Source organism: Cibotium barometz, chromosome 1 (assembly GCF_041138505.1).
Source record: "Cibotium barometz isolate CiBa-2024 chromosome 1, ASM4113850v1, whole genome shotgun sequence".
NCBI classification, from domain to species: domain Eukaryota; kingdom Viridiplantae; phylum Streptophyta; class Polypodiopsida; order Cyatheales; family Cibotiaceae; genus Cibotium; species Cibotium barometz.
In genome coordinates, this window is record NC_141046.1 from 59,964,221 (window position 1) to 59,989,574 (window position 25,354).

The following is a 25,354-nucleotide window of genomic DNA, read 5'->3' on the forward strand; positions in this document are numbered from 1 at the left end:
GGAAATTTGATATAGTCACTACTAAAACAAAAAACTTCAAAACTTATAATTTGAATCAAGAAAAGCAATCTATAAAAAGAGGGAGGGAGGGCCTCTTAGTAAGCCAAGCAATACCTTATGTTTTATACCACCCTTGCATAAGTTGCTCACTAGGTTTCAAGCAAGTCTTATCTCTTCGGTGCACAATGTTCTAACTAAGTTCTTATTAAGAGGCAAGGAAAAAGTGAGAGAGAGATGAAGCAAATAAGAACAAAACTATAGTAGATATATAAAATGTGGCCTTCAAATATGCATGTATGCATAGATGTGAAACATACATTCTTTCAAACACACTAGAATGATGAAATCAAAAGCCAAAAGAAAGAACCTCCTTGATGGCTCAACAACAGTGAGCCAGAACCATAAAAGCTATCAGTGGCTATCAATGATGCAATGCTGCCCACAGCTAACTCTCTTATGGCAATCTGTGGAGATGGATCACATGAGAGCCACATCTGTATATTCTTACATTGTCTACCTCCAGTGTTGTGGATCTGAAAAACCACTCTACCCCAAAACAAAAACAAAGCCAGACAATTGGGGCTGCACACCGCCCCCCACCACACACACACACTGTATGTTCAAACTCACCACCTCATATGAATGAGATAATTTGGCTACTACAGTTCACTGCCTAGTTTAGAACAGGTATTGGGATGGCTTTGAGAAAGACGTGATATAGGAGTTACACATGCATGTAATCATGAACTATGCATACAAAGCCTAATGGACATCAGCTGAAAACACTAGAGACAACCTTTGAAAAAATCTTTAAAGAGACTCAAATTTTTTGTTTTTTGAGGTTTTTTGCCACATGCACTATAGCAATCCTAAGCAATATATCATCCATCTATCCTGTGATGCTTTCTCCGAGTGATTCCCTGCAAGCAGAAGGTTTTGGGTGTTAGTTTGAATCTTACAACCTAGAGAACAAGCTTAATTGATGCTTGATGCAATTTGCAAGTAAAAACTGTGATGTACATACATCTTTAAGAGAAAAGAACCGACAAATGTTTTAAGATGCTAATAAACAATGAGATATGCTTGAATTGTCATGTACATACATCAGCACCCACATGCAGTTCTCTTTATTAAAAATAAATGAGGTCTTAAATTTCTTTACATAAAAAATATCAGCTTTAAGTGCAATGAGAGAATCATTAAATGCTTCCATTCTGAAGCTCCAAAAAGCTTTGATTCTTTCTGGTCATGCGTTACAATAATTTGTTTTCCCCTATTTTTTTACAAAAGACATGGACACTAACCACCTGAAAATTTGCATTTTTTGAACACTGGTGCATGTGAGTTGTGTAAAAGTTGACTGTTGTCACAAATAGAGGGACTCCCGGAATGACGATAATAGACCAGACCAACACTTCAAATACCAGACAGAGCATCACAACACAACGGAAGAACATAATACAATAACACCGCACTGAGCCAGAACAGCCGGCCCCCCGTAGGAACTTCTTTATTCACACAGAAGCTTTTACAAGATACCAAGGTGCGGGTGCATACAGCACCGGATTTTCCACAACGCATCAGCACATCTCTTGCAAGATCTCAGTCTAGAGCCAAGATACAAACACAGCTCCAAAAGCCATCCGATAAACTGTCTCAAAACAGTCCCATAATCAGCTCATAATCAGCCCATAGACTGTCCATAAAACAGTCCGGTACGGAGCCCAAAACAGCCCCGAATTCCATGCCAAATCAGCCCCAAAACTGAGCCATAAATCAGCCCCAAAATCTGCTCCATAATCAGGCCCAAATCTGCCCATGACAAGGCCATAAGAGAGAGAACTGCTTGCTGTACGGCCAATGCAAGAGGTCATTACCAAGAGCTGCTGTACGGCCAGCGCAAGAGAGGAGAGAGAAAATCTGCAGTCGGCCAACAGGGGGGGAGAGAGAGAGAGAGAGAGAGAGAGAGAGAGAGAGAGAGACTCCAAGAGTCATGCGCATGGCAAAAAGAGAATCCCCCAGCTCCTTTTACTGACGTCGACTAGCTAAATTTGAAGTGCTTTTCCCCTTTTTCCCAAAAATAACCAGGTTGGCCCAAAATAACTACTTTATGCTTTCCTTGGCTTGTACTCCAAGTTTTAGCCCAAAAATATCAACTTTTATGCTTTTCCTGACTTAATGCCCAAGTTTCATCTAGGCGCCTCCTTTTGTCCACATATCCATGCCCAAAATAATAATATATCCACATCTTTAATGATATGTGAACACACCGACTTATAAATATTATAAGTCACTTTGATGAATAAAATCCCATGCTGCTCATGCTGTATGGCCATCTTTCAGGCCAAACCATGCTAGTAAAATGCTCTAGCTTTCTTTTGTGGAAAATCCACGTTCACACCTTGGTTCCGCTCAGTGTGTGACACTAGTCAAGACTGGTGAAGGGACCAAATGGTGACAACTGCCTCACTATGTCCGAAATATAGAAATAACAACAGAAGACAACCACCTACTAAAATAGCAGTTAAAGTAGATTGTAAGAGCCTTGTATAACAAGTCTAACAAGGAAGAAGCTTGGTCTCAGCTTGTCTTAGTCAATCTTCATAGGGCGACACCTAAAGCAATGACTTGTTGGGTGGGCTTGCCAGAAGTCAACTTACTTTGTGGAAAGTTTGAAACCTCCACCGTTAGGTCAGAATAGTTGAAGGTATATGTGAAGCTTGGAATAGATACAAATACCTTCTAAAATGGCATCAAAGTGCTGGCATTCATCTCATTTTCAGCCTGCCTAGAGGATCATCAATTTGACATCAAGTGGGCTAGAGGCCTAGATAGAAAGGCCTCTATCAATGGTGTGATTTTGGGGACCCCAATTTAGTTTCTGGGATTAAGAGGGATAACTAGTTCAGGAGATTCTTTCTCGATGTGGTGGACAGACACATCATGAGCCACATTTGTGCTTGGAAGAATGGGAAGGAATTTTGTCTCCACTTTCAAGGATTAGATTGGCTGAAAAAGTGGCATTGGGGTAGGTTTTGGCTAATGAACATTCCCTAGTTTACAAGTCACAAATTTCCCATGTGGTTAGGTGTTAGAATTTATGCATCTCTGTGTAATTGGGTTGTACCATTTATCGGACATTTATTGTATTTTCTCCTTCATTTATGGGTCGTGGATAGTCGGCCTGTCCCTAGAGGCAGTCGGCCAATTCACTCATGCACTATATAAGGAGGCCTCCCATTTCTCACTTTTCTCATCCAATCCCTTGCACAGGTTCAACATTCCCTTGCTTGCCGATTGCCATTGTAAAGCTTCAAGCTAATATAAAAGGTGATCTTGTCCACAAGCTCTCTCTACTCTCTCTCCTCTTGTTTATGTTTCCGCCTGTGCATTCTCCAACATGGTATCACTCGCTTAGGTTCAGGCTGCTCCATCTTTTGCAAATCTGCCCACCTTCTCATCTGTGCCTTGCGTTTTCTGCCCTAGCTCCTCCCGGATGCAGATCATTCCCAAACAGTGGCTGTGTTTTCATAATCTGCTGCATTTTCTGGTCCAGCCAGCCCTCTTCTTGCTGCCGCGGCCAGTTTCTTGGCTGCGTTTTCTCCTATAAAGGCAAGCCGGCCATGTTCTTGGCTGCGTTTTCTTCTACAAAGGCAAGCATTGGGTTTTTGGCTGTGTTTTCTGCTCCGGCATCGGTTGTTGGTGAGTTTCTTGCATGTGGAGTTGCCAGACAAGTGGCTGTACGTCTCCTCCTTCCTCCACGAGTCCCTTCCCTTCCGGTAGGAGGTTCCCGGTGGTTTCTTGGACTGTTTTGCTGCTGTCCAGACTCCTCTCTCAGGTTTGAGAGGGGGCTGATTGGTTCTTAAGCCTCGCTTCGTTGGAAAGCACTTGAGAGAAGTCTTTGAGAGCTGAGATATGTGTTTCTTGTTGCTATGGATATGGCTCCCCCCTATACGAACAAGGATGACAAGTTGAAAGGACCCATCTATGCCCATTGGAACCTTCAAATGCGGATCTGGTTCATCCACAAGGGTTTCTGGGATATTGTGGAGGGCACTGAGAGGAAGCCCAAGCATCCTCAAAACTCTAGGAGGTGGACTCAGGATCAAGAGGATGAATTTGTTACGGAATTACAAGACTGGGAGAATTGGGACTCGAAGGTGCATTCTGTGCTTGTGCGCACCATCATAGAGGAGGTCTCACCGGCCGTGCAAACTCTCACCAGTGCTCATCAGGTATGGTCTAAATTGGAGGATCTCTTTGTTCGAGATTCGTCGATGAGGACAGTTACTAAAACCGGTCTATGGACACATAAAGCGGTAATTCATTCACAAATAACCTGGACTTACTGAGACACACATTCACAGAATCCTCGCTCCCTCGCTCAACAACACATTGGCCCCGAAGTCCGGCGCCCCTTGCGGTATTTCTTTATTGTTAAAAGGTTGGAAATTACAAAGCACAAGTGCAACAAAGCACTCTACTTGCATCAGCTGAGTTTTACAAATTCTGAGAGAAATTTGCCAGCATAACTGCACTAAAACTGTTCCATAACATCTCAGAATGAGTCCCGACTGACAGGCATACTTCCATAGGCATCAAGCTTCCCAATGGAGTCCAAAACATCACAATTCAGCTTGCTGTAATTTTCTGCACAGGCCTGTTTTCAGCTCTGTTTTCAGCCCAAATTAACCCTTGTACTGTCCTGGAGGACTTTAGCAAAGTCCTACTGCATTTTGGCATCAACCGGGCAACATAACAGCCCAAAAACAGCACCTAAACAGTGCTGAAACAGCATTGTTTTGAAGAGGTTATTACCCTTTTCTGTGCCTGCTTTGGTGTAGGAACCAACTACACCTGTTCCTGTTCAAGGAGGCAACTAACCTTTGCATATAAGCATGAAATTCACACAACTGTACCTGATTTTATCTGATGAGAGCATTTCCATAGTCTGCAAGAGAGAGAGAGAGAGAGAGAGAGGCTGTGGGGAGCAAGCTCAACCCTCAATTCCTGAGTTAGGGCAAGGGAATGCACCACAATAGCTGGTTTTCCTGCAACAAAACACCACGATGGCTGCAAATTGAGCCTCCTTCCCCAAATTCCCACGCTTCCCTCTTCTTTATGAGGAAAATGCACCAAAATTTGACACTTGGCACATTTTTAAGCCTTTTCCACATGCAATCTTCCAGGCTAAAAATCTCCTGACTGGTTCACATTCTCACAACAGTCCTTTGTCAGCTTTTGGTCCCCTTGACATTCCGCACAAACTGACGCGAACACTTTTCAATTCCGACACTGCCAAAAATAGCAGTTCCCTAGATTTTAGGGATGATGTCATCTGCATTCCTTCTGGTCTCCTGACCATCTTTGACCACTATGGTCACTTCAGAATTTGCTTAGAATTCAAGATACATTCACATTTCGGTGGCGGCCACTTACTAATGTAAACTGGCCTATACCCTCATTCAGTGGCCATGTCCTGGACACTGTCCTTCATCTTTCAGTGCCCATGGCCTGGACACTGTCAATCATCTTTCAGTGCAGTTCTCAGGCTTAGCCAACCATTGGTCCAAAGTCCCACTGGCTGACCCATTCTGACATTGCAATGGCCCAAGCCCTTCCAAGAGATCCCGGGGGAAAGCAACAGCAACCAAAGAGAAAGAAAAGAAAAATATATATTTATAAAGAAATGTAAATAAGGAAAACAACTGCAAAAAGTTTCACCTCCTGGTGACATACCCCCCTCTTGAAAGAAGCAAGCGACCTCGATTGCAAGTCCACATGCAAACGGATGACACAGGACGATCACAAGATTCCCCATGTGATTAGTGTCATCGCATGTATCTCCTGCCAACGGATGACACGGGGCGATGACCACTACCATTTGTGCCATCGCAGGTTCAAGCCTTTCAAATACATGTTTCCGGATGCAACACAGGGCGATAGCATATGTTGTACTATTAGTGTCACAACATGTAAATCATTCATTTGAAGTGTAACAGATACAACTTCAAAGCACTGAAAGTTCATTCATTGATTAAGTCATTGACAACAAATGTCAAAACCGTACATTGCCAAACATATAATACAAATGTACAGGTCATTCAGAATTCAGCTTCAAAAAGCATATTAAATCATTGCAGGTTCTAACAGGAAGGCTTCCTTGTAAAGTTGCATCAACTGAGGTGAATCAGCCAGTTCAATCTCATCCATCCATTTAGCATCCATTGGTGAATAATTTCTGAATTTCACCAAATATCTTCTTGCAACTTGTCCTTTTACTTTTCTGTCTTTATGGGCCAGAATCTGCTCAGGAACCAGAATTTCATCCAATTCCTCCACTTCAGGTTGTTCCTCTGGCACTATATCTTCTGGCACATTGCCAATAAAAGGCCTCAAAAGGCTCACATGAAATGCATTATGTATCTTCCAGGTTTCTGGCAATTTCAGCCTGTATGCTACATCACTTATCTTCTCTGAGACTTGGAAAGGACCATAATATCGCATACTCAGCTTAGGAAACAGACGTTCCTTGCCCTTTCTTTTTCTCAGTCGTGCCTTTTCAAAGCGCAATAAGACCCAGTCATTCTCTTTAAATAAGAGCTCTCGACGATGCATGTCAGCAGCTCTTTTCTGCTTAGCTTGTGACTTTTCCAAGGCATATTTGACCTTCTTATACGCTTCTTGCCATCCCTCAACATACCGATCTGCTTCAAATATCTTATCCTTTGTCTGCAGAATGGGAGGTACTTTCTTGCCACCTTCAACAATTTCAAAAGGCGCCTTGCCAGTAGAGGAATGCACTGTATTGTTGTAAGCATACTCTACTAATGGCAAATAATGCTCCCAAGCTGCCTTATGTTCTGACACATAACATTTCAGCAGATCCAAAACAGTAGAGTTAGCCTCTTCAGACTGCCCATCAGTTTGAGGATGAAAAGAAGATGAGAATTTCAAGGTCGTGCCCATATTCTCAAATAATGCTTTCCAAAACAAGCTAGTCATCCTTGGGTCTCTATCACTGACTATAGACTGTGGCATACCATGGTATTTAAAGATATTCTGCATGAAAATCTTAACCATGTGCTCGGGCTTTATCTTCTTTCTAACAGGAATGAAGTGTGCCTGCTTGCTGAATCTACATATTATAGTCCAGATTCCATCATTGCCTGTCGTTGTCCTTGGAAGATCAAAAATAAAGTCCATGGCAATACTTTCCCATGGTCTCTCTGGAATAGGCAGTGGTTGCAATAACCCAGGTGCCTTCTGTCTATCAAACTTGACTTTCTGGCATACTAGGCAAGATCTGACATAAGCATCAAGATCACGTCTCAAAGCTGGCCAATAAAAGAAAGTCTCAACCGCTTTCACTGTAGCATCAATGCCTCGATGTCCAGCATACGGTGGAGCATGGCTTTCTAGCATTACTTTCGGCCTTAACTGCTTAGTCACACATAGCTTTCCATGCATCATGAGAAAGCCGTCTTTCAGAACATAGTGATCATGATGTTGATTATTCATTAGCTGTTCATAGATTCTGGAAAAATCTTCATCACTGGCATACTGTTCTTTCATATCATCCAATTCCTGGTGATAAGAAATAGAAACAGCTGACACTTGTGGTTTGCGAGACAATGCATCTGCAACCACATTCTTCTTGCCTTCTACATGCACTATCTGAAAATGGAACATTGACAGAAAATTTGCCCAGCGCATGTGTTTTTCTGACAACTTTGCCTGTGTGAGAAAGTATCTGAGCGTCTGATGATCCGTTTGCACAACAAAATCAGCACCAAGCAAATAGTGTTTCCAACTGGTAAGTGCATGGATCACAGCTAACAGCTCTTTCTCATAAATCTGATAGTTCTTCTCAGTGTCAGAGAGTATTCTACTCTCATATGCCACGACTCGGCCATTCTGCATCAAGACAGCACCAATGCTGTTCCCACATGCATCACACTGCACAACAAATGATTTAGACAAATCTGGCAATGTCAACACAGGATCTGTAGTCATTTTCTGTTTCAGGCATCTAAATGCTGATTTTTCTTTATCTGTCCATTGCCATTTAATGGCCTTCTTTTCAAGCGCATGTAACGGTGAAGCAATCTCTGCAAAATGCCTTACAAATCTGCGGTAGTAAGAGCATAGGCCAAGAAAACTGCGAACATCATGCACAGTCTGTAAATCTGGCCATGAAACGATTGCTTCAATCTTAGCAGGATCCATTGTGACACCATCCTTTGATACAATGTGCCCAAGGAAGTGAATTTCTTTCAAAAAGAATTCACTCTTCTTGCCATTAATGAGCAATCTGTTGTGTTTCAGCTCATTAAAGACTGCTGTCAGATGGTCTCTGTGCTCCTCTTCACTCTTTGAATAGACTATCATGTCATCAAAGAATGTGCCCACAAAGCTTCTGTAAGGACGGAAAATTCTGTCCATCATTCTGTTAAATGTGGCAGGAGCATTTGTCAATCCAAAAGGCATGACTAAGAATTCATAGAGACCAAATGTAGTGCGAAACGCGGTCTTGTGCACATCCTCGGGTCTAATTCTAATCTGATGGTACCCACTCTTCAAATCTATCCTGCTAAACATTTTTGCTCCTTGCAAACGGTCAAGAATATCATCTATGCGCGGAATCGGAAATCTATTCTTGATCGTGTTCTTGTTCAAGGCTCTGTAGTCAATACACATTCGCCATGAACCGTCTTTCTTTTGTACTAGTAACACAGGTGAACAAAACGGGGAACTACTGGGCTGAATTAGTCCCTTCTCTAACAGCTCATTAACCTGTGTCATAATCTCTTTCTGCTGGGCTGCACTAACCCTGTACGGTGGCCTATTGGGCGGACTAGACCCTGGAATAAGATCTATGGCATGATCCTCTGGCCTCTCAGGGGGTAACTCTCCTGGTAAAGACTCTGAAAAGCAGTCTCTGAACGTATCCAAGAAAGCTTTTCTACCTTCGTCTAGTGTAGACAAATCAGTTTCAACTTCATTCACTTGCTTTGCAAAAACCAAGTACGCAGAAAGATGATTTTTCATTACTGAAGTTATAGCAGAAGCAGAAATAACTGGGACAGACTCTCCTTTCAGCTTCACATCCAAAACATGAGTCTTGTCCCTATGTACAATTGTGATTTTCCTGTTGAAAGCATCCAACACTGCATGTTTCCTATGACACCATGGAATTCCCAACAAGACATCACATCCTTCCAAGGGCATGATAAGAAACTCCTCTGTGTCCACATAACTCTGTATATGCATGCGAAGTTTGCCAAGTATAGGAGTGACAGGAACTGAATGCCCAGGGCATGCCAAATCAGCCTGTCCAACTGGTCCCATCTCTTCAGCACGAATTCCCAACTTGGCTGCCAATGCCGGTGAAATAAAGTTGGCTCGAGCACCAGGGTCAAAGAAAATCAGCACTGTAGCATCTCTGATTTTACCCCATGCTCTGCACAATTCTGTAGCATTATCACATGGCTGGTCACCAACCATGTCAGGTACCAATCCTGCACTCGGCATTGTCTTCTTCTTGAGTGGCCCTTCTTTATCCTCGGCATCTTTTGCTGGCTGTTGTGGACATTTTGCAGCCATATGCCCTTTCTGTTCACAGATGAAACATTTCCCAGCTTGCATCAATGCCTTTCTCTCTTCAAATGACTTGCCATAGAGTGGCCTCTTCTGTCCTTTGCCTTGACCAACACTTTTCTGAGGTTGTGACGGCCAAGTCTTCTTCTCAAATGGCTTCTTTCTATAGAATGGTCTAGGTGGGAAATCCCTCTTCATAAGTGGTTCCTGTTTGCCCTGAGGTTCCTTGTTTATTGTGCTCTTAAAGCCACGTGAACCTCCCTGTAGCAATGCATTAGCCATGTTTGCATTCTCAATGAGCTGAGTCATATTAGAAACATTGGTCTTAATGCAATAATCCCTGATTTCTTTGGGCAAACCACAGCAATACTTCTCTATTTGCTCTAACAATGGCACTGTCCTGTAGGAAGTTACTGGCAAGAGTGCATCCCAAAACTTCTTATTATACTCTTCCAAATTTACACAGTTGGCTGCATCAAGTTTGTGCCATGCTGTCATAACATCCACTTCAAAAGTATTTGTAAGCCAGGCAAAAGAGAACTGCTGCTTAAACTGGACCCATGTAGCAGGTGCTTGTCCTTGCATCAACAATGAGGTCCACCACTGTAATGCATTACCTTTCAAGAAAGTAGCAGCCTTCCGCACCTTAGAAGACTCCGTAAAGTTACCCCCAGTGTATGCTGCATCAAACTGCTGAATGAAAGTCAGCGCTTTCAATTTGTCCTGCATCCCACTGAAAGTCTCAAACTTTACTGCTTGACCTCCTTCTTTGTAATCCTTTTGCACCTTTTCTACATCAGTCCTTACTGCTCTTTGTCCACCAGGTTGAGAAAATTCAGCCACACTGACAGGTGCTGTGGGCCCCAAAACTGGACTAAAATAAGTTTGAAATCCGGGCTGCATACCTATATTGGCATAAAGAGGGTTCACAGCTTCCATAGGCATCATTCCTGGTGACCCTCTTGACATCAATCCTGACAAAACTGTGGGCGGTCTAGCCATGGCCTGGAAAACAGATCCACCACCAAAATAGCCAGGCTGGAAAGCAACGAATGGAGGAATGGTCGGCATGACCCTTGCACATTACTTTCCTGGCCATTAAATGCATGTACCTGTGCCTGTGTAACATGCTGCACTGGATCAGCTGCCACTGTTGGTGTCTGCTCTACATGCTGTGGCATCCTTGGCATTTGTTCCTGTGCCCTCTCAACTGCATGCTGAGATGATTCAGCATGGGAATCCCCTGTCCTTGACTGCAAATACCTCTTCATCCTGGGATTCTTCACCAACTGTTCAAAGGTACCAACCATGCTCAGGAGCTGCGCATGAAATAAATCCTCTTGTTCCTGTTCTTCCTCTAACAAGGCTGGCTGTACTACTGGCTCCATCCGAGCAGAGACTGACACCTGGGCACCTGTCACCTCTATATGCTGTCTGCGAGTAGAAGAGGAACTCTCTTCGACAGGGAGCTTGCCTTTCCCTTTGTCTGCCATACTGTCAACTGAAAGTTTAAGGGAACCTGTATCCAAAGAAAGAGACCGTACTCTTTCTCACCTGTAATTAGTTGTACCTCACTATGTGTGTCTCCTGTTCACCCAATCCAATCCGTGTCCGGGCTCTTACAGAAAAGAGGACCCTATCCCGGCAATGGAACCATAAAACCGGTCTATGGACACATAAAGCGGTAATTCATTCACAAATAACCTGGACTTACTGAGACACACATTCACAGAATCCTCGCTCCCTCGCTCAACAACACATTGGCCCCGAAGTCCGGCGCCCCTTGCGGTATTTCTTTATTGTTAAAAGGTTGGAAATTACAAAGCACAAGTGCAACAAAGCACTCTACTTGCATCAGCTAAGTTTTACAAATTCTGAGAGAAATTTGCCAACATAACTGCACTAAAACTGTTCCATAACATCTCAGAATGAGTCCCGACTGACAGGCATACTTCCATAGGCATCAAGCTTCCCAATGGAGTCCAAAACATCACAATTCAGCTTGCTGTAATTTTCTGCACAGGCCTGTTTTCAGCTCTGTTTTCAGCCCAAATTAACCCTTGTACTGTCCTGGAGGACTTTAGCAAAGTCCTACTGCATTTTGGCATCAACCGGGCAACATAACAGCCCAAAAACAGCACCTAAACAGTGCTGAAACAGCATTGTTTTGAAGAGGTTATTACCCTTTTCTGTGCCTGCTTTGGTGTAGGAACCAACTACACCTGTTCCTGTTCAAGGAGGCAACTAACCTTTGCATATAAGCATGAAATTCACACAACTGTACCTGATTTATCTGATGAGAGCATTTCCATAGTCTGCAAGAGAGAGAAAGAGAGAGAGAGAGGCTGTGGGGAGCAAGCTCAACCCTCAATTCCTGAGTTAGGGCAAGGGAATGCACCACAATAGCTGGTTTTCCTGCAACAAAACACCACGATGGCTGCAAATTGAGCCTCCTTCCCCAAATTCCCACGCTTCCCTCTTCTTTATGAGGAAAATGCACCAAAATTTGACACTTGGCACATTTTTAAGCCTTTTCCACATGCAATCTTCCAGGCTAAAAATCTCCTGACTGGTTCACATTCTCACAACAGTCCTTTGTCAGCTTTTGGTCCCCTTGACATTCCGCACAAACTGACGCGAACACTTTTCAATTCCGACACTGCCAAAAATAGCAGTTCCCTAGATTTTAGGGATGATGTCATCTGCATTCCTTCTGGTCTCCTGACCATCTTTGACCACTATGGTCACTTCAGAATTTGCTTAGAATTCAAGATACATTCACATTTCGGTGGCGGCCACTTACTAATGTAAACTGGCCTATACCCTCATTCAGTGGCCATGTCCTGGACACTGTCCTTCATCTTTCAGTGCCCATGTCCTGGACACTGTCAATCATCTTTCAGTGCAGTTCTCAGGCTTAGCCAACCATTGGTCCAAAGTCCCACTGGCTGACCCATTCTGACATTGCAATGGCCCAAGCCCTTCCAAGAGATCCCGGGGGAAAGCAACAGCAACCAAAGAGAAAGAAAAGAAAAATATATATTTATAAAGAAATGTAAATAAGGAAAACAACTGCAAAAAGTTTCACCTCCTGGTGACAGTTACCTTGCAAGGGCAGCTCTACGGTTTGTTATTTCCTAAAGGCAGTTCCATGCAGTCGTTTCTCATGAAGGCCAAGGTTATCCATGGGCAGTTACTGGCTATGGATGCTACTTTGTCCTCTGCTCAGCTGGCTACACTTATCCTCACCAAGCTTCCGCCGGACTATGATGTGATTTCTCGATCTTCGCGGTGCCAAGTCACATCCACTCAGTTGGATTTTGATAATCTTAGCTCCCTACTATTGAAGGAAGAGTCTGTTCTCGTCTCACAGGGTAAGTTGAAGGTGTCGGTCAACAGTTTTGACGACGCACTTTTCTTAGTTCAGAAAAAAGGTCAGAGTCGCTGCTTCTCTTGCGGGAAAAGAGGACATCTGTCCAGGATTTCCCCCCCCCCCCCCCCCCCCCCCCCCGAGAAAAGATCCTTTCATTAGTTATATAAAAACGCCCGTAGGGCTACAAAAGATCCTCTCCTACTCACAAGAAAAACAGAGCAGTGAACAAAGCAAGGCAGCTCGGGAGACTCTCCCTAGGTGCTGCAAAATACAAGCATCAGTACAAAGAACTGAGGGGCTAAATCATACAATAGGAGGGGGGAAAAGCCAAACAGGTGGCCTCTAATGCCAACGGGGGGATCCCGCGTGTAGGGTATAGAAGGGGCCGCTGCGCCAGGTGGTGTGAAAGGCCTGGCGCCGCAAGATCGCCTCATCCGAGTCGCCCCGGATGCGGTCATACTGTCCTCGCAGGGTGTGGATCAACTCCTGCCAAATCCCCCGTACAGTCTCTGCTGGTGGCTCCAGTCTCCCCTCAAAGGCCCTGAAACACCGGGCCCTCCAGGTGAACCAGATGGTGAGGCTGCTGAGGAGCTCCCATCGTAAATCCCTCTCCCGTGTCCAGCTGGCGGACGAGAAATCCGGTGACGGAACAAGGCGAGGCTGGCCCCTAATGAATCTGATGGCCTGACTGTCCTGCTCCATCTCATAGCCCATAGCAGGCCCTGACGAAGTCGACCAAGCAGCGGCACCCCACGTAAACATACCCTCTGGAGAGAGGGGGGCCAGAATACGCAGCATCCGCAGCCAAATCTGCTGCGCCTGAGGGCAATCCCATAGGCAATGTCTCTGTGTCTCCATAGGGTGGCCGCATCGGACGCAGGCCGCCGGAAGACCGCTGAAAACAAGCCAGGTGCCAACTGCTGAGCCCCTGTGGGCGACCAGCCACTGGAAAGTCGAGATCCTGCGGGCCTGTCGACTAGCCCAGAGCCGGGCCCAAAAATCCTCCAGGAACTCCTGTGAGAGTCCCTGTAGCCACTAGTGCCCCGCTGCAGCTGGAGAGACCATCCTCCTCGCCGTCAAAATATGCCGCCCCAACCGAACAGTATACTAGAAAAAGGTGATCTCTGTGGCCTCAAGGGATGCATAAGGATCATGCCACTCGTACTCCCCAGGGTCCCACTATAGCCGGGCCAAGGGACGCGCTGCATATGCCCATATGCGCCAATCCGGGAGCACATCTGCAGGGTCTGGCCACTTCCGAGAAGCAGCAGCCACTACCCGTATCCTCTGAAAGGTGCACTCTGCAACCAAAGGCGACTCCACCTCCACTCTCTGAAGTCTGCCCTCATCCTGAATCTCATAGTAGAGGCATCTGCCATCCTCAGTGCAAGCTCTGACAGCAATCAGGATCTCCAACTGTGTAAAGGCTCCCATCCACCGTGGGGCCACTAGCTCGATAGGCGTGAACCACTCCTCTGTGAGTGCCTCCTGAATATCATCCCTCATAATCAACCCCCCTCTGAAGTGACTCAGCCTCTCCACCTGGATCTCCTCTGGGAGACTGCAGAAAGCCTGCCAGTCTCCAAAACTACGTGCTGGGCCTGCCGCCAAAGATCCCCAGGCTAGACGAGGCCGAGAACCCAGCATATGACCCTGCTCTGTGCGAACCGCTGGGCTCCAGATGAGCGGCTGTCTGGCCCGCTCCTCAACACAAGAAGGAGGTCGCTGAGAGAGCCCCAGTCTCAGCAGCTCCCAAGCTCTTAGGATGCTCAAAGCAAATATGTCCTCCCATCCTCTACTGAGGCCTGTCCTCCTCATCTCTATGAAGATCCATCGAATCTCTGGTGCCCAAGTGCCCCCTGCTGGGGGAGCCCGAGCCTGCAGCCGCTGTAAGAGCAGCTCTTTCCAAGGCTCAACGCCTGGAAGCAACCCTCGAACAATAAGCTTCCCCAATAAGGCTCTACTCTGATCGACTGGATCTATAATGCCCAAGCCTCCCTGAGCCAGCGGAAGTGTAATAACTGCCCATGCAACCTTTGCCCGGGCTGGCTGACCGTCCCGCCCAGACCAAAGAAAGTTCCTGATCAGCCTCTGTACCTGGCTGATGCAAGAGCTCGAGAAGATCCAGCAAGACGTAATGTACCACATGGTCGCTAACAGCACCTGATTTGCCACCACCACCCTCCCAGCCAAGGATAGTCGAGCTGTACTCCAATACAAAAGCTTCTTCCGAATGCTCAGAAGAAGCGGGGCAATCTGCTGCTCAGGTGATAAATCTAGTCCAATCTAGCATCCCAAATACCGCACTGCTGTGCCAGGAGGAATCCATCTAAAACCGGGGTCCGGGCTCCATGCCGGAGTGGGAGCGTTGCTGATCCAAAAGGCCACTGTCTTGCACCAATTGATCAATGCTCCCGAAGCTGCACTAAAAACCTGGAGCGACTGCTCTGCCCGAAGAAGATTGGCCTCTTGGCCATGCAAAAATAAGCCCATGTCGTCAGCAAACTCAGCATCGAGCAGGTCCTCCCCCCGGACTGGGAGCTGGAGTCCTCTCAAACCAACCTCCTCTGCCGTCAAATACATGCTCATAGCCTCCGCAAAGAAGAGAAAAAGAAAAGGGGCGAGGAGACACCCCTGACGGACTGATCTGGTCAGCTCAAAACTCGGCCCCCATCCTCCTGCAATCAAGACCTGGCTACGAGCTGTGGAATACAAAGCCGCCACCCCTCTAAACTCCCCCAGGAAGGGCTGGATCCTCAAACTCAAGGCCTTTGCTAAGACCTTGTAGACAGTATTGAGGATCATAATAGGTCTCCAATAACGAATGTCATCTGATACTCCCTCCCCCTTAGGGATAAGAAAGATCAGGCCCTCTGAAAAGCTCTGTGGCATCACCCGAGTGTCCAAAACATACTGAAAGCCCCTGCGGAGGCCTGGCCCCAAAAGGTCCCAATAGCGCATAAAAAAGGCAGGCGTCAGTCCGTCCTCCCCTAGGCAACTATGTCGCGGCAGGACCCTCAAGGCCTCAGTAAGCTCAACCTCTGAAAGAGGCGCACCAAGAACTGTACGCATACGATCTGTGACCCTCCTCTGCACATGGGCCCACACAGTCTGTCTACAAGCATCCCGATCCTCAGTGGCTGGCTCCGCTGAAAGCAGGTCTCTATAGAATCCAGTGGCAATGGCTCTGATCTCCCCAGGCTCAGTAGCTACCGATCCATCCGGCCTCCCAAGCTGACGGACTCCTGCTCGAGCATGGCGAGGTCCAGTAATCTCAAAAAACTCCCCAATCACTCTATCACCAAGCTGCGTCCACTGAGAGGCCTGGCGACGATAGTAAAACTCATGTCTCTGCTCCTCTGCCTCTCTAACCTCCTGGCGTGCTTGGCTCAGCTGGGACGCCACCCACTCACATGCAGGCTGCTGCTCCTGAAGGCACTGAAGCGACGCAAGGCTGCGTCTCAGCCGATGCTCCCGCTCGCGAATCTCCCCCAACCGTGTCAAAGCTGCAGCGTGCTAAGCTCGATGAGTCCCTGGACACACTGGCCTGCTGCATCCTGGTCAGAGCACTGACTATCATGCCAGATCCTCTCAATGCCCTCAGCGAGACTAGGATCTGTAAGTACCCTCTCTGGGATCCTCAACTGCAAGCTGGGCTCCGTGTCCTCTCCTCAAATGTCAAAATAACTGGCGCATGATCTGAAAATGAGGTGCCAGCGAGAATGCCGACATAGCCCCCTCGCTCCCCTAACCAGTCGCCCACATAAAAGCGATCAATCCGTGATAGATTAGTCCCTCCCTGCCGGCGATCCAACCGAGAGAAACTCAGACTGTCCTGAGAGCGGGAGAAGGCCCCATGCTGCCATGCATCAGTGATCCTCAGTGACATGCAAAGTCGCTCCCAAGCTGCAAGCTCCGTGCCATGCACTGTAACATGACTGCCTCCCACCCTATCGGCCAGGTCCTCAAGCATGTTGAAGTCTCCCCCGACACACCAATGTGCGGCCTCTGGCAATGCATCCGTAACCTGGGTCCAGAACTCCGCTCTGGCACTAGCATGGTTGGGCGCATAGACGTTGAGCACGCCCAATAGCTCATCATGCATCCTCAGAATGACATACTGTGCTCTACCAGGCATAATGATCCCTCGATCCACAATGGCCTGCCGCCATACATCTACAATGACCATGCATACTCCTCCCTTGATGGGGAGAAAACAGAATTAGGGTTAGAGTTCATTCATGGGAGACATACACAGAGAAGCACAAGGGAGAGAGAGAGAGAGAGAGAGTTGTGGGGATAAGTCAACTCATGAGGCATGAGTGTGTGACTCCCCTATCACACATGTATATTGCACTAGTACACATAGTGCACTTAGTACATTAAAAGTACTAAGTGTACTATGTACTATAACTTATGGGCTTGTACACACTATAAGGGTGGGCATAATGCCTTTACCCCAACAACCTCCCACTTAAAGGCAAAGTGCCCCTAAGTAAAGGAAAAGAAAAAATCAGCATGTACATGATAATATACAAGGCCATATCAAGGCTGAAAATGGCCTCATCCAATGCCCATCAACTGGTATCAGAGCTTAGTGGTCCCTCCCTCTTCTCCTTGATGATTTCTGTCCAAAGTCTGTTCTGGTCGTATTCAGCCCCATCAACTGCTGGTCGCCTGCTTCCATCAACTGCTGGTCGCCTGCTTCCATCAACTGGTTACGTGGAGCAATTAAACGTGGTGAGGCGTGCAAAAGCGCTGGCCCTTCAGCGTAAGAAGCTAAGGTCGAGTGTGAGCAGTCGAGCGGATACACAGTCGACTACAAGCGTCTATCGCTGGGCTGCCCACTGGCGCTAGGCGACGTAGCACTTCAGCGCTGGGCGGCAGCAAGAATGCCAGACGGACACGTTGAGGCGTTTTGTCACGTTTCTGCTGGCTACAAAGCGTATTAGCGCTAGGCGAAATCATCAACAACTGCTTGTCGACTACTCGGGTGCCTTCGTCACCTAGCGCCGCCCGCCTGACGTATTCGCCATCGCCTAGTCGCCAGCACCGTGTAGCGTTACACACTTGTGGAAACGAAGAAAGCCCCATTACCATAGCCAGCCCACGTGGCTGCCCAGGCTGCCCAACCAACATACGTGGCTGCCCAAACTGCACAGCCAGCAGGTGTGGCTGCCCACAGCCAGGTGTGGCTGCCCACAGCCAGGTGTGGCTGCCCAGCTGCTCCAGAAGCTGCCCAGCACCGAAGTCGCCGCCACCACCGCCTCCATCTCAGCCTGCAAGTCAAGAAACTCAGAAAAATCAGAAATTTCAGAGGTATTTGCCTTTAATATTTTGGGAATTTCTTATCAATTCAAGCAATTGAGCAGGTACAGGTGCCCAATTGCTCAATTTTGAGTAAAATTGGCAAAATTGGGTGACATTGGTCACAATCAGGATCAATTTGCAGGAAATTGGTCAAATCAGGATCAATTTGCAGGAAATTGGATGTCGAAATTTGGGGCTTTGGATGTAATTGTGCAATTAAGCACTCATACATGCTGTATGATGTGAAAAATCGCACATTTGGGCAAAATTGCAGCAAATTGCAGCAAATTGCAGTGCAAATCAAGGGGCTTTTGCGCCGATTTGGTTGATTTGCATGCAGGCGATCGCATTTGATGCTGTGGATAATGTGTTGATACCTTACAAGCACTCAATGTGCCTGTAAATCAAGGGGCTTTCATGTATTTGATGTATATGTGGCCAAGGGGAAGCATCGTGAACACTCTGGATGCCTTCATGTGCGCCAATGTACCATGCATGATCAGAAATTGATCTTAAATCAAGGGGCTTTTCAAGTTCGTATGCTTGTTGAGCTTGGCAAAGCAGCAGGCAAGACATTTATGCCTTGAATCCTCAAAAATCAGCTTGCAGTCAAGGGGCTTTTGCCCAATTTCTGTTCGGGACTGCTGTATGCAGTGTACAGGACTGTAAAAGTCTGATTTTCACTCATTTGGACAGCCAGGGGAGCATTTGTTGCTATTGTACCTGCTGGTACAGATTTGGCACAGCTTTGTGCATGTTTTGGCATGGCTGTACACTGTTTTGAGTGACCAAAAGATTCAATTTCAGCTGCTGAAATTGCCGGTACAGGTTTGGTACATCATTTGTAAGCACTTGGTACTGTTGTACAATACTTTGGAAGGGCAAAAGAGCACATTTAAGGTGCTGTCCAAAATCTGCAGCAACCAGATTTTGGTGTTTTCATCACAAAAAGTGGGAGAAAAATTGCATTTGTGCTTCCGCAGTGGGAGATAAAGCTTGGGAGAACATTTGTGAGCACTTTGTGTGCTTTGGGTGCAGTGTTTGCACATTTTGGGTGCAGTGTTTGCACATTTTGGGTGCAGGGAGTCAGGCATTGACAGGTTGCATTTTGCTATGGCAACCACAGGTGAGAGCTCTTCATTGCTTCACATCAAGAAGCTTGAAGGCTCGCATAACTATGATATTTGGCAAACCCAGTGCTACAATGTGTTGCTCCAGAAAAAGCAGCACAAGCCTATCAAAGAAAGGGGTGTGATGCCCGCTTCTCTTACAGCTGAAGAGTGGGAAGATATGGATGAGCTGGCAAGATCTACTATCATCCCTGTCCACCCAAAGGACCAAACCCTGCAGACCAAAAGGTGTCCCATCTACCAGGCATCACCGAACCATATCTCCGGATCCTGCTCTCACCCAAGTGGTGCTCCTGCATCATCAAAATATCAATGCTGCCACCAACCAGGCATCTCTGAAGCTCCTGCCTCAAATGACGCGCTCCTCTAAACTTGTCTTCAAGTTGCTCAAGGTAATGGGGCGGTAGAAACCGCCACTTAAGGTCGAGGACAAACTCGTCCCAAACATAAGCCACCATAACTAATCTGGTGTGGACATGAGCCCACTGGGTCCACCAAGGAATGGCCTCACCTTCCAAGTACCAACTATAGCCAAGATCACTCTATCAATATCATTTTTTCTAACTGTAGCAAAATAAGCTTCAATTTGATCAACCAAGAATAGAGAGTTGTGGGGTCGAGTTTACCATTATACTTACTGAAGTTTTTTTTCTCAAAAAAATGACTCGAGGAAGCCGCTGGTGTCATTCTTGCGTCTAAAGCCGCAACGTATCTTTCATGTTCCACACGTCGCCTGGCATCTTCTTGTGCAGCAACACGGGATGCTGTCGCACGGTCTTCCATCTGTCGAATCTCCATTGCTTGCATTTGCAACTCGAGCATCGAACTCGGCTGCGGTCGTACCCCTTCAAAAGGATCGTGTTGTAGAGAATTTGAAATCTGGGAAACGGAAGGAGAGGGAGGAGGAGACAGAAAAAGAGGGCCTGAAGAACGGGTGCGCTCTTCCAAGGCCAAGATATGCACCTTCTGCTCTTCCGATTTGGTACCCTGTTCTGCGATTGCTTGCATCATCTACTGGAACATCTCCTGTACACTCATGTATGCCGCCCTCGAAGGACTGCCTGGTGCACTTTGTTCCCAAGGTTGTCATTCTCTCTCGTCATCGTGGCTCGACATAGCAAGAAAAAGCACTTCTTTCCAAAGTGCAATCTGACCATCCACTATGCGTGTGGGAGACTTCCGGAGGCTTCAGGAGGCTGAAAACCAACCGTCCTTGCAAGAGTCACACCGAAAGAGGTGGTCCACCGAAGTCTAGAAACCAACCACAAGCTAGAAAAAAAAACTTTCTTTTTTTTTAGTTTTTTTGGCTGAATCTTCACACTTGAAGAAGGCTCTGATACTAATGTAACATGCGGAAGCTTCGTGGCCGAATCGGTAACTTCAATGCTAAGAATTCAACAATCTTTCACGATGAATATAACCACAAAAACTGAAGTAGATGTGCAGAAAGAGAGAGAGAGAGAGAGAGAGAGAGAGAGGGAGAGAGAGAGGGAGGGAGGGAGGGAGAAGAGGACACAGTATTGGGTCCGAAATACCCTCTGTAAGGCCCCCACCACGAATGGTGTATTTGCTTTATTAGAATGATGTAAATCAGAAAATAAAGACAGAATCTCGACCTGCACTTTCACCTTGGTTGGCTTGGCTGTCCTAGCCCTTGGAATGCAGCAACCCATTGTGAATAATGAGATACTCAACCTTAATTATGGCTGGGCATTATATACCTCTTCAAGCTTCAAGTCGGCCAATACTGTTTTTCTCCACGACTTGTTTTTCAGCATTTTATGCTTTTAATACTTCATTTCACACTATGGAGACTGGTCGCCTTGCTTTTGCTGTTTTGCTAAGCCCTAGCCGCCCTGTGGACTGCCTTGTCACCATTTGGTCGCCCATTTGGCCCATCTCCATTTTTGGTGCCACTTCTATGGGACTGCCAGTCCATAGAGCAGCCAGATTTGTGCCATGTTCACATGAGGCCAGGCTGGTGTCTCATGTGAAAGGGCCAGTTACTTTGTGTCACATGGATGGGAGCCAGTTTCGTGCCACCAGTGTGTGACCGGGATCATGTCATATGGACTGGAGCCTGTATCGTGCCACCCGTGTATGGCCAAGACGGTACAGTGACCATTTTCTGAGGCTTACAAAGAATGGATTCGTACATACGCCAAGGTACATAGTCACATGCCCTGAGGATAGCACTTGGTCAGCTTAGGGTCTCATTCCATACTCAAACTTCTCAGCTGAAGCAAAAGCTTTGTCAAAAGTGGGGGAACGAAACACCCACATAGCATTGAAATCTTTACGTGATTCCTCATATCCTGCAAACAATGGGTAGACTATCCCACAACCTCGCCATCCCTCCAATCAACACCCTTGTACTCATTTTTCAGCTTCTACAACTAAAGCAAAGAGAGGAATCCCTACCGCAATCTCTCCAATGTGCCCTACCTCAAGCTGCTGCCACCAAATCATGGCATCGCCCATCAAGCAGACAAACGCTTGCATTCCCTTTGTCTTTTTTTTTATCCTAACCACCTTGAAGTCCCTTGTAGAGTTTTCTTTTTTATTGAAACGGTATGAGGTACAAGGCGATACCTCCATGCACTTTTTCTGTGCTTTAAGGAGCAACACATGATGATCTCATCCTTCAAGATGTTCAAATCTGCTAGCATTGAGGGCACTACAGGCCTTTTGCTGATTGATAAGTTTCACCCTCTCCTGGCAAGAATCTGGAGGCTAAAGCAGAAAGGTCTCTACGCTCATTACTATTATTACGTGTGTATAAATATTTACATATAAATGCACTTTATTTACACAGACAAAACATATGAAGGTAAACAAATTGAGTATCAACATTGCATTGATAGTAAAATATGATATACCTGCGAACACAGTAATGGAACTCTCGACTTCGCTTGAAATCAATCTCACCTTCCTCCAACTACAAAAAAAAAAAGGTGAAATGATTGTCAATTTATAAAAGAGCAAGAGCTTCTCCAGTGAACCCTACAAACCTAGGAGGCTATGGATGCAACTTACATGATCTTCTCCATATATTTTCTCATAGCAAGCATTGGAGACACAACGAAGAGCACAATTCTCTTTTGCAATAGCTGAAGATTTGCAATGCCATCCCCATAGACCACTGCCAAAATACAGATGTATACACATAATTCGTATATACATTCATGCATTAAAGACTACTACCACAATCAATCATTTCCCAAAAATATACATACATAGATGTACACATAGATACAAGCCCCACACACACGCATAAATACATATACACATGAATATAACGGCTTATACCCTAATCAAGCACTTCACGAAAACATACATACATAGATGTAAACCTAGATATATGCCCCACACACAGGCATACATACATACACACATGCATACAAATACGTACAAAAAAGACTACTACCATAATGACAAAAACATACATATACAATACATACATGCAAAACACGCATACACATACACATCAAATATGTGTACAACCATAAAATACACATATCAGCACGCACATGTGAACAAATATACACGCAAACGTGCATGCCCACATTTGTATAGATACATGGACAAAAGACCACTACAGGGTAATACAATTTACAAAAACATGCATAGAAACATACCAAATACATACATAAAGTGCATACTTACATATACACATACCAAAATACATACATACGATGCATACAGTGTCAAACAAACATCAAATGATAGGAGACACCGACTTGTCAATGTTTTCCATGCATAGAGTCTTTTTCTTTCGTATTTCAAGTTCCTGCAACATGAAAAGGCAAACAAGAGTGATCTCAAACGCCAAAATGGTCAGTACTGCAAAAGACGACGTCGATCCAGCTTACAGAGATGGGGAAACGCCCGCTGTTGTGAACTGCAGAAGCTAGGCGTAAAAACAACAACATAAAGACTAGGCGTAGTCCAAGGGTCGTTGCCATTATACGGAAAGAGCTTCACTGTACTCGGGCTTTGTCCGGGTGGGTTAATCACCATCGGAAAGTGTAAACTCACACAAACGCGTCTCTTTCCTCTCTCTCTCTTCTTATGGAAACAAGAGGACATTCCCACACACACACACACACTCTTCAAAAGGCTGCTCATGCACTCACTTTTTCGGGGGAGCATGCTTGCACACTAGAATTGTAAAAAACGCTTGATTTTGCTTGTTAGCCGTCAATTTCGAAGGGCATGGCACCCCTTCAAAAGGCAACCCTAAGGGGGAGGCATAATCCTAACACCTAAGAAAACTTCAATGCAAGCCGTATGTGGCACACCACACAGAAGGATAGTTTCCAAAGATTTTGATATAATTGTCTTCGACACAATGGAGCGATATTATCGTTAATTTGTACAATTCACAATCAAACTACTAAAACTACGTATCCTAAAATAGTAACACCCCAACATGGAGAGAACATTCACACACACACACACACACACACACACACACACACACACACACACTCCCCAAACAAGGAGGAGACACACACTCAATCATATTACACAATTTTAGGCAATGGACAAAAGACACCTCATCAAATTTATTCCACAATTGGACCTTCACTTTCACAATTCTCCATGTAAGCTTTGATACAGTGGGGGTTGGGTGTTAAATGATTTTGGTAGGCACGTTGATTGCCCCTCTACTCTAACAAGACTATTGAGAGAGAGAGAGAGAGAGAGAGAGAGAGAGAGAGAGAGACTAAGGGCCCATGCTCCATGCTCTACCCAATCTAGAGGTATGCTCTTAAGCAAACAAGTGTTGGGAACCCTACAGGCTTGCTATATGTTTTTAAACTCGAATATTAAAACAAAAAGAATAAAAGCTTCAAGTTATGTAAGATATGTAGGCACAAAGACAACAATTGAGCAATCTCTAGAGTCTACAAACCAAGCTCATTGAGGAGTGGATTCGATCATAGTATGTAGCACCACTTTTATTTAACGAATAAGATAAATTTGTAAGTTTAAATTTATTTTTCCTCCCCATTCAAAGATGAACTAACACTAAGGCCTACACATAGCAAGCCAAAAATAGTGCTAATACCTTACATCCACCATTACCTTGCTAGTAGCATGCCCCATGTTCATAGTTTGTGCTTCACTCTTTAAAAACACAATGTTACCTTTCTTATGCAATAACTAGCACCCAATCAAATCATCGTTCAACTTATGAAGGCCAAAAACATAAATTTAGATATGGTTTATACTTTTCCAATTTGAAGTAATATGATCGGGCAATGACAACTGGGAGTGAATGTCTACACTATGTGATATTGGAAAGGGGAAGAAATGTCTGAAGACTTGTAAAAGAGGGTGCACATACCAATGGTGGTGATGAGCTCGGAGGATAAGGACTTAAACGAGGAGCAGGAGTGGAGGAAAGAGGAGGATGAGGATTTAAACAAGGTGTGTGCAAGCCAGAAGGTTGGAACTAAGGTGGCATGCACAAATCATGAGGCTATGCAGACAAGCCAAGAGGCTAGTGCTACTATAGAGAATAGTGGGTTTGGCTTCTTGGCCCCTTAGACTGGTCCAAGGACTCTTGGGAAATAAATACCTAGGATTACTTATGTAATCTATTACAATAAGCCAACACTGAAAGCATGAGAAGGTAGCACCCGTGGAATATTATTAAGGTAGAATTCAATACTAATTTGGTGGTTACAAGCCTGGAGAAGCTAGTAGAACTAGGGGTGCTGCTTTAGTTTAGGGGAAGGCCCATAATGGAGGCCTCCTTGAGATCTTGGACAATATGACATAATCTTTGTACAAGAAGAAATCTCGACTCACTCACCTTGCAAACTAGAATTGAACAACTTGTGCAAATAACTCAACCACGGAAAAAGTATACGGAAGCACATAATCATGTAGAAAATCAACTCAAGGCAAAGCATACGGATTCCTACAAGTA

General features: G+C 45.6%; 1 protein-coding gene across 1 annotated transcript; it reads right to left on the bottom strand.

Moving 5' to 3' along the window:
* Positions 1-246: 246 nt before the first annotated feature.
* Positions 247-23,527, bottom strand: LOC147642253 (uncharacterized). Its single transcript, XM_086776937.1, has 5 exons — positions 23,286-23,527; positions 23,154-23,203; positions 22,450-22,555; positions 22,293-22,351; positions 247-920 (listed from the first exon to the last, which is right to left on the bottom strand). The coding sequence occupies exons 1-5, from the start codon at positions 23,376-23,378 to the stop codon at positions 890-892; spliced, it is 339 nt and encodes a 112-aa protein (XP_086633063.1). The 5' UTR covers positions 23,379-23,527; the 3' UTR covers positions 247-889.
* Between the last annotated feature and the right edge of the window lie 1,827 nt (positions 23,528-25,354).

What these genes read in the sequence shown, in the direction of transcription:
- LOC147642253 (XM_086776937.1), bottom strand. Translation starts at nt 23,378, where the DNA reads ATGGCAACGACCCTTGGACTACGCCTAGTCTTTATGTTGTTGTTTTTA. An exon ending in TGCATGGAAAACATTGACAA is followed by an intron (nt 22,556 to 23,153) that starts GTCGGTGTCTCC and finishes GTATTTTGGCAG; the next exon opens with TGGTCTATGGGGATGGCATT. An exon ending in TTCCATTACTGTGTTCGCAG is followed by an intron (nt 921 to 22,292) that starts GTATATCATATT and finishes TTCTGCTTGCAG; the next exon opens with GGAATCACTCGGAGAAAGCA.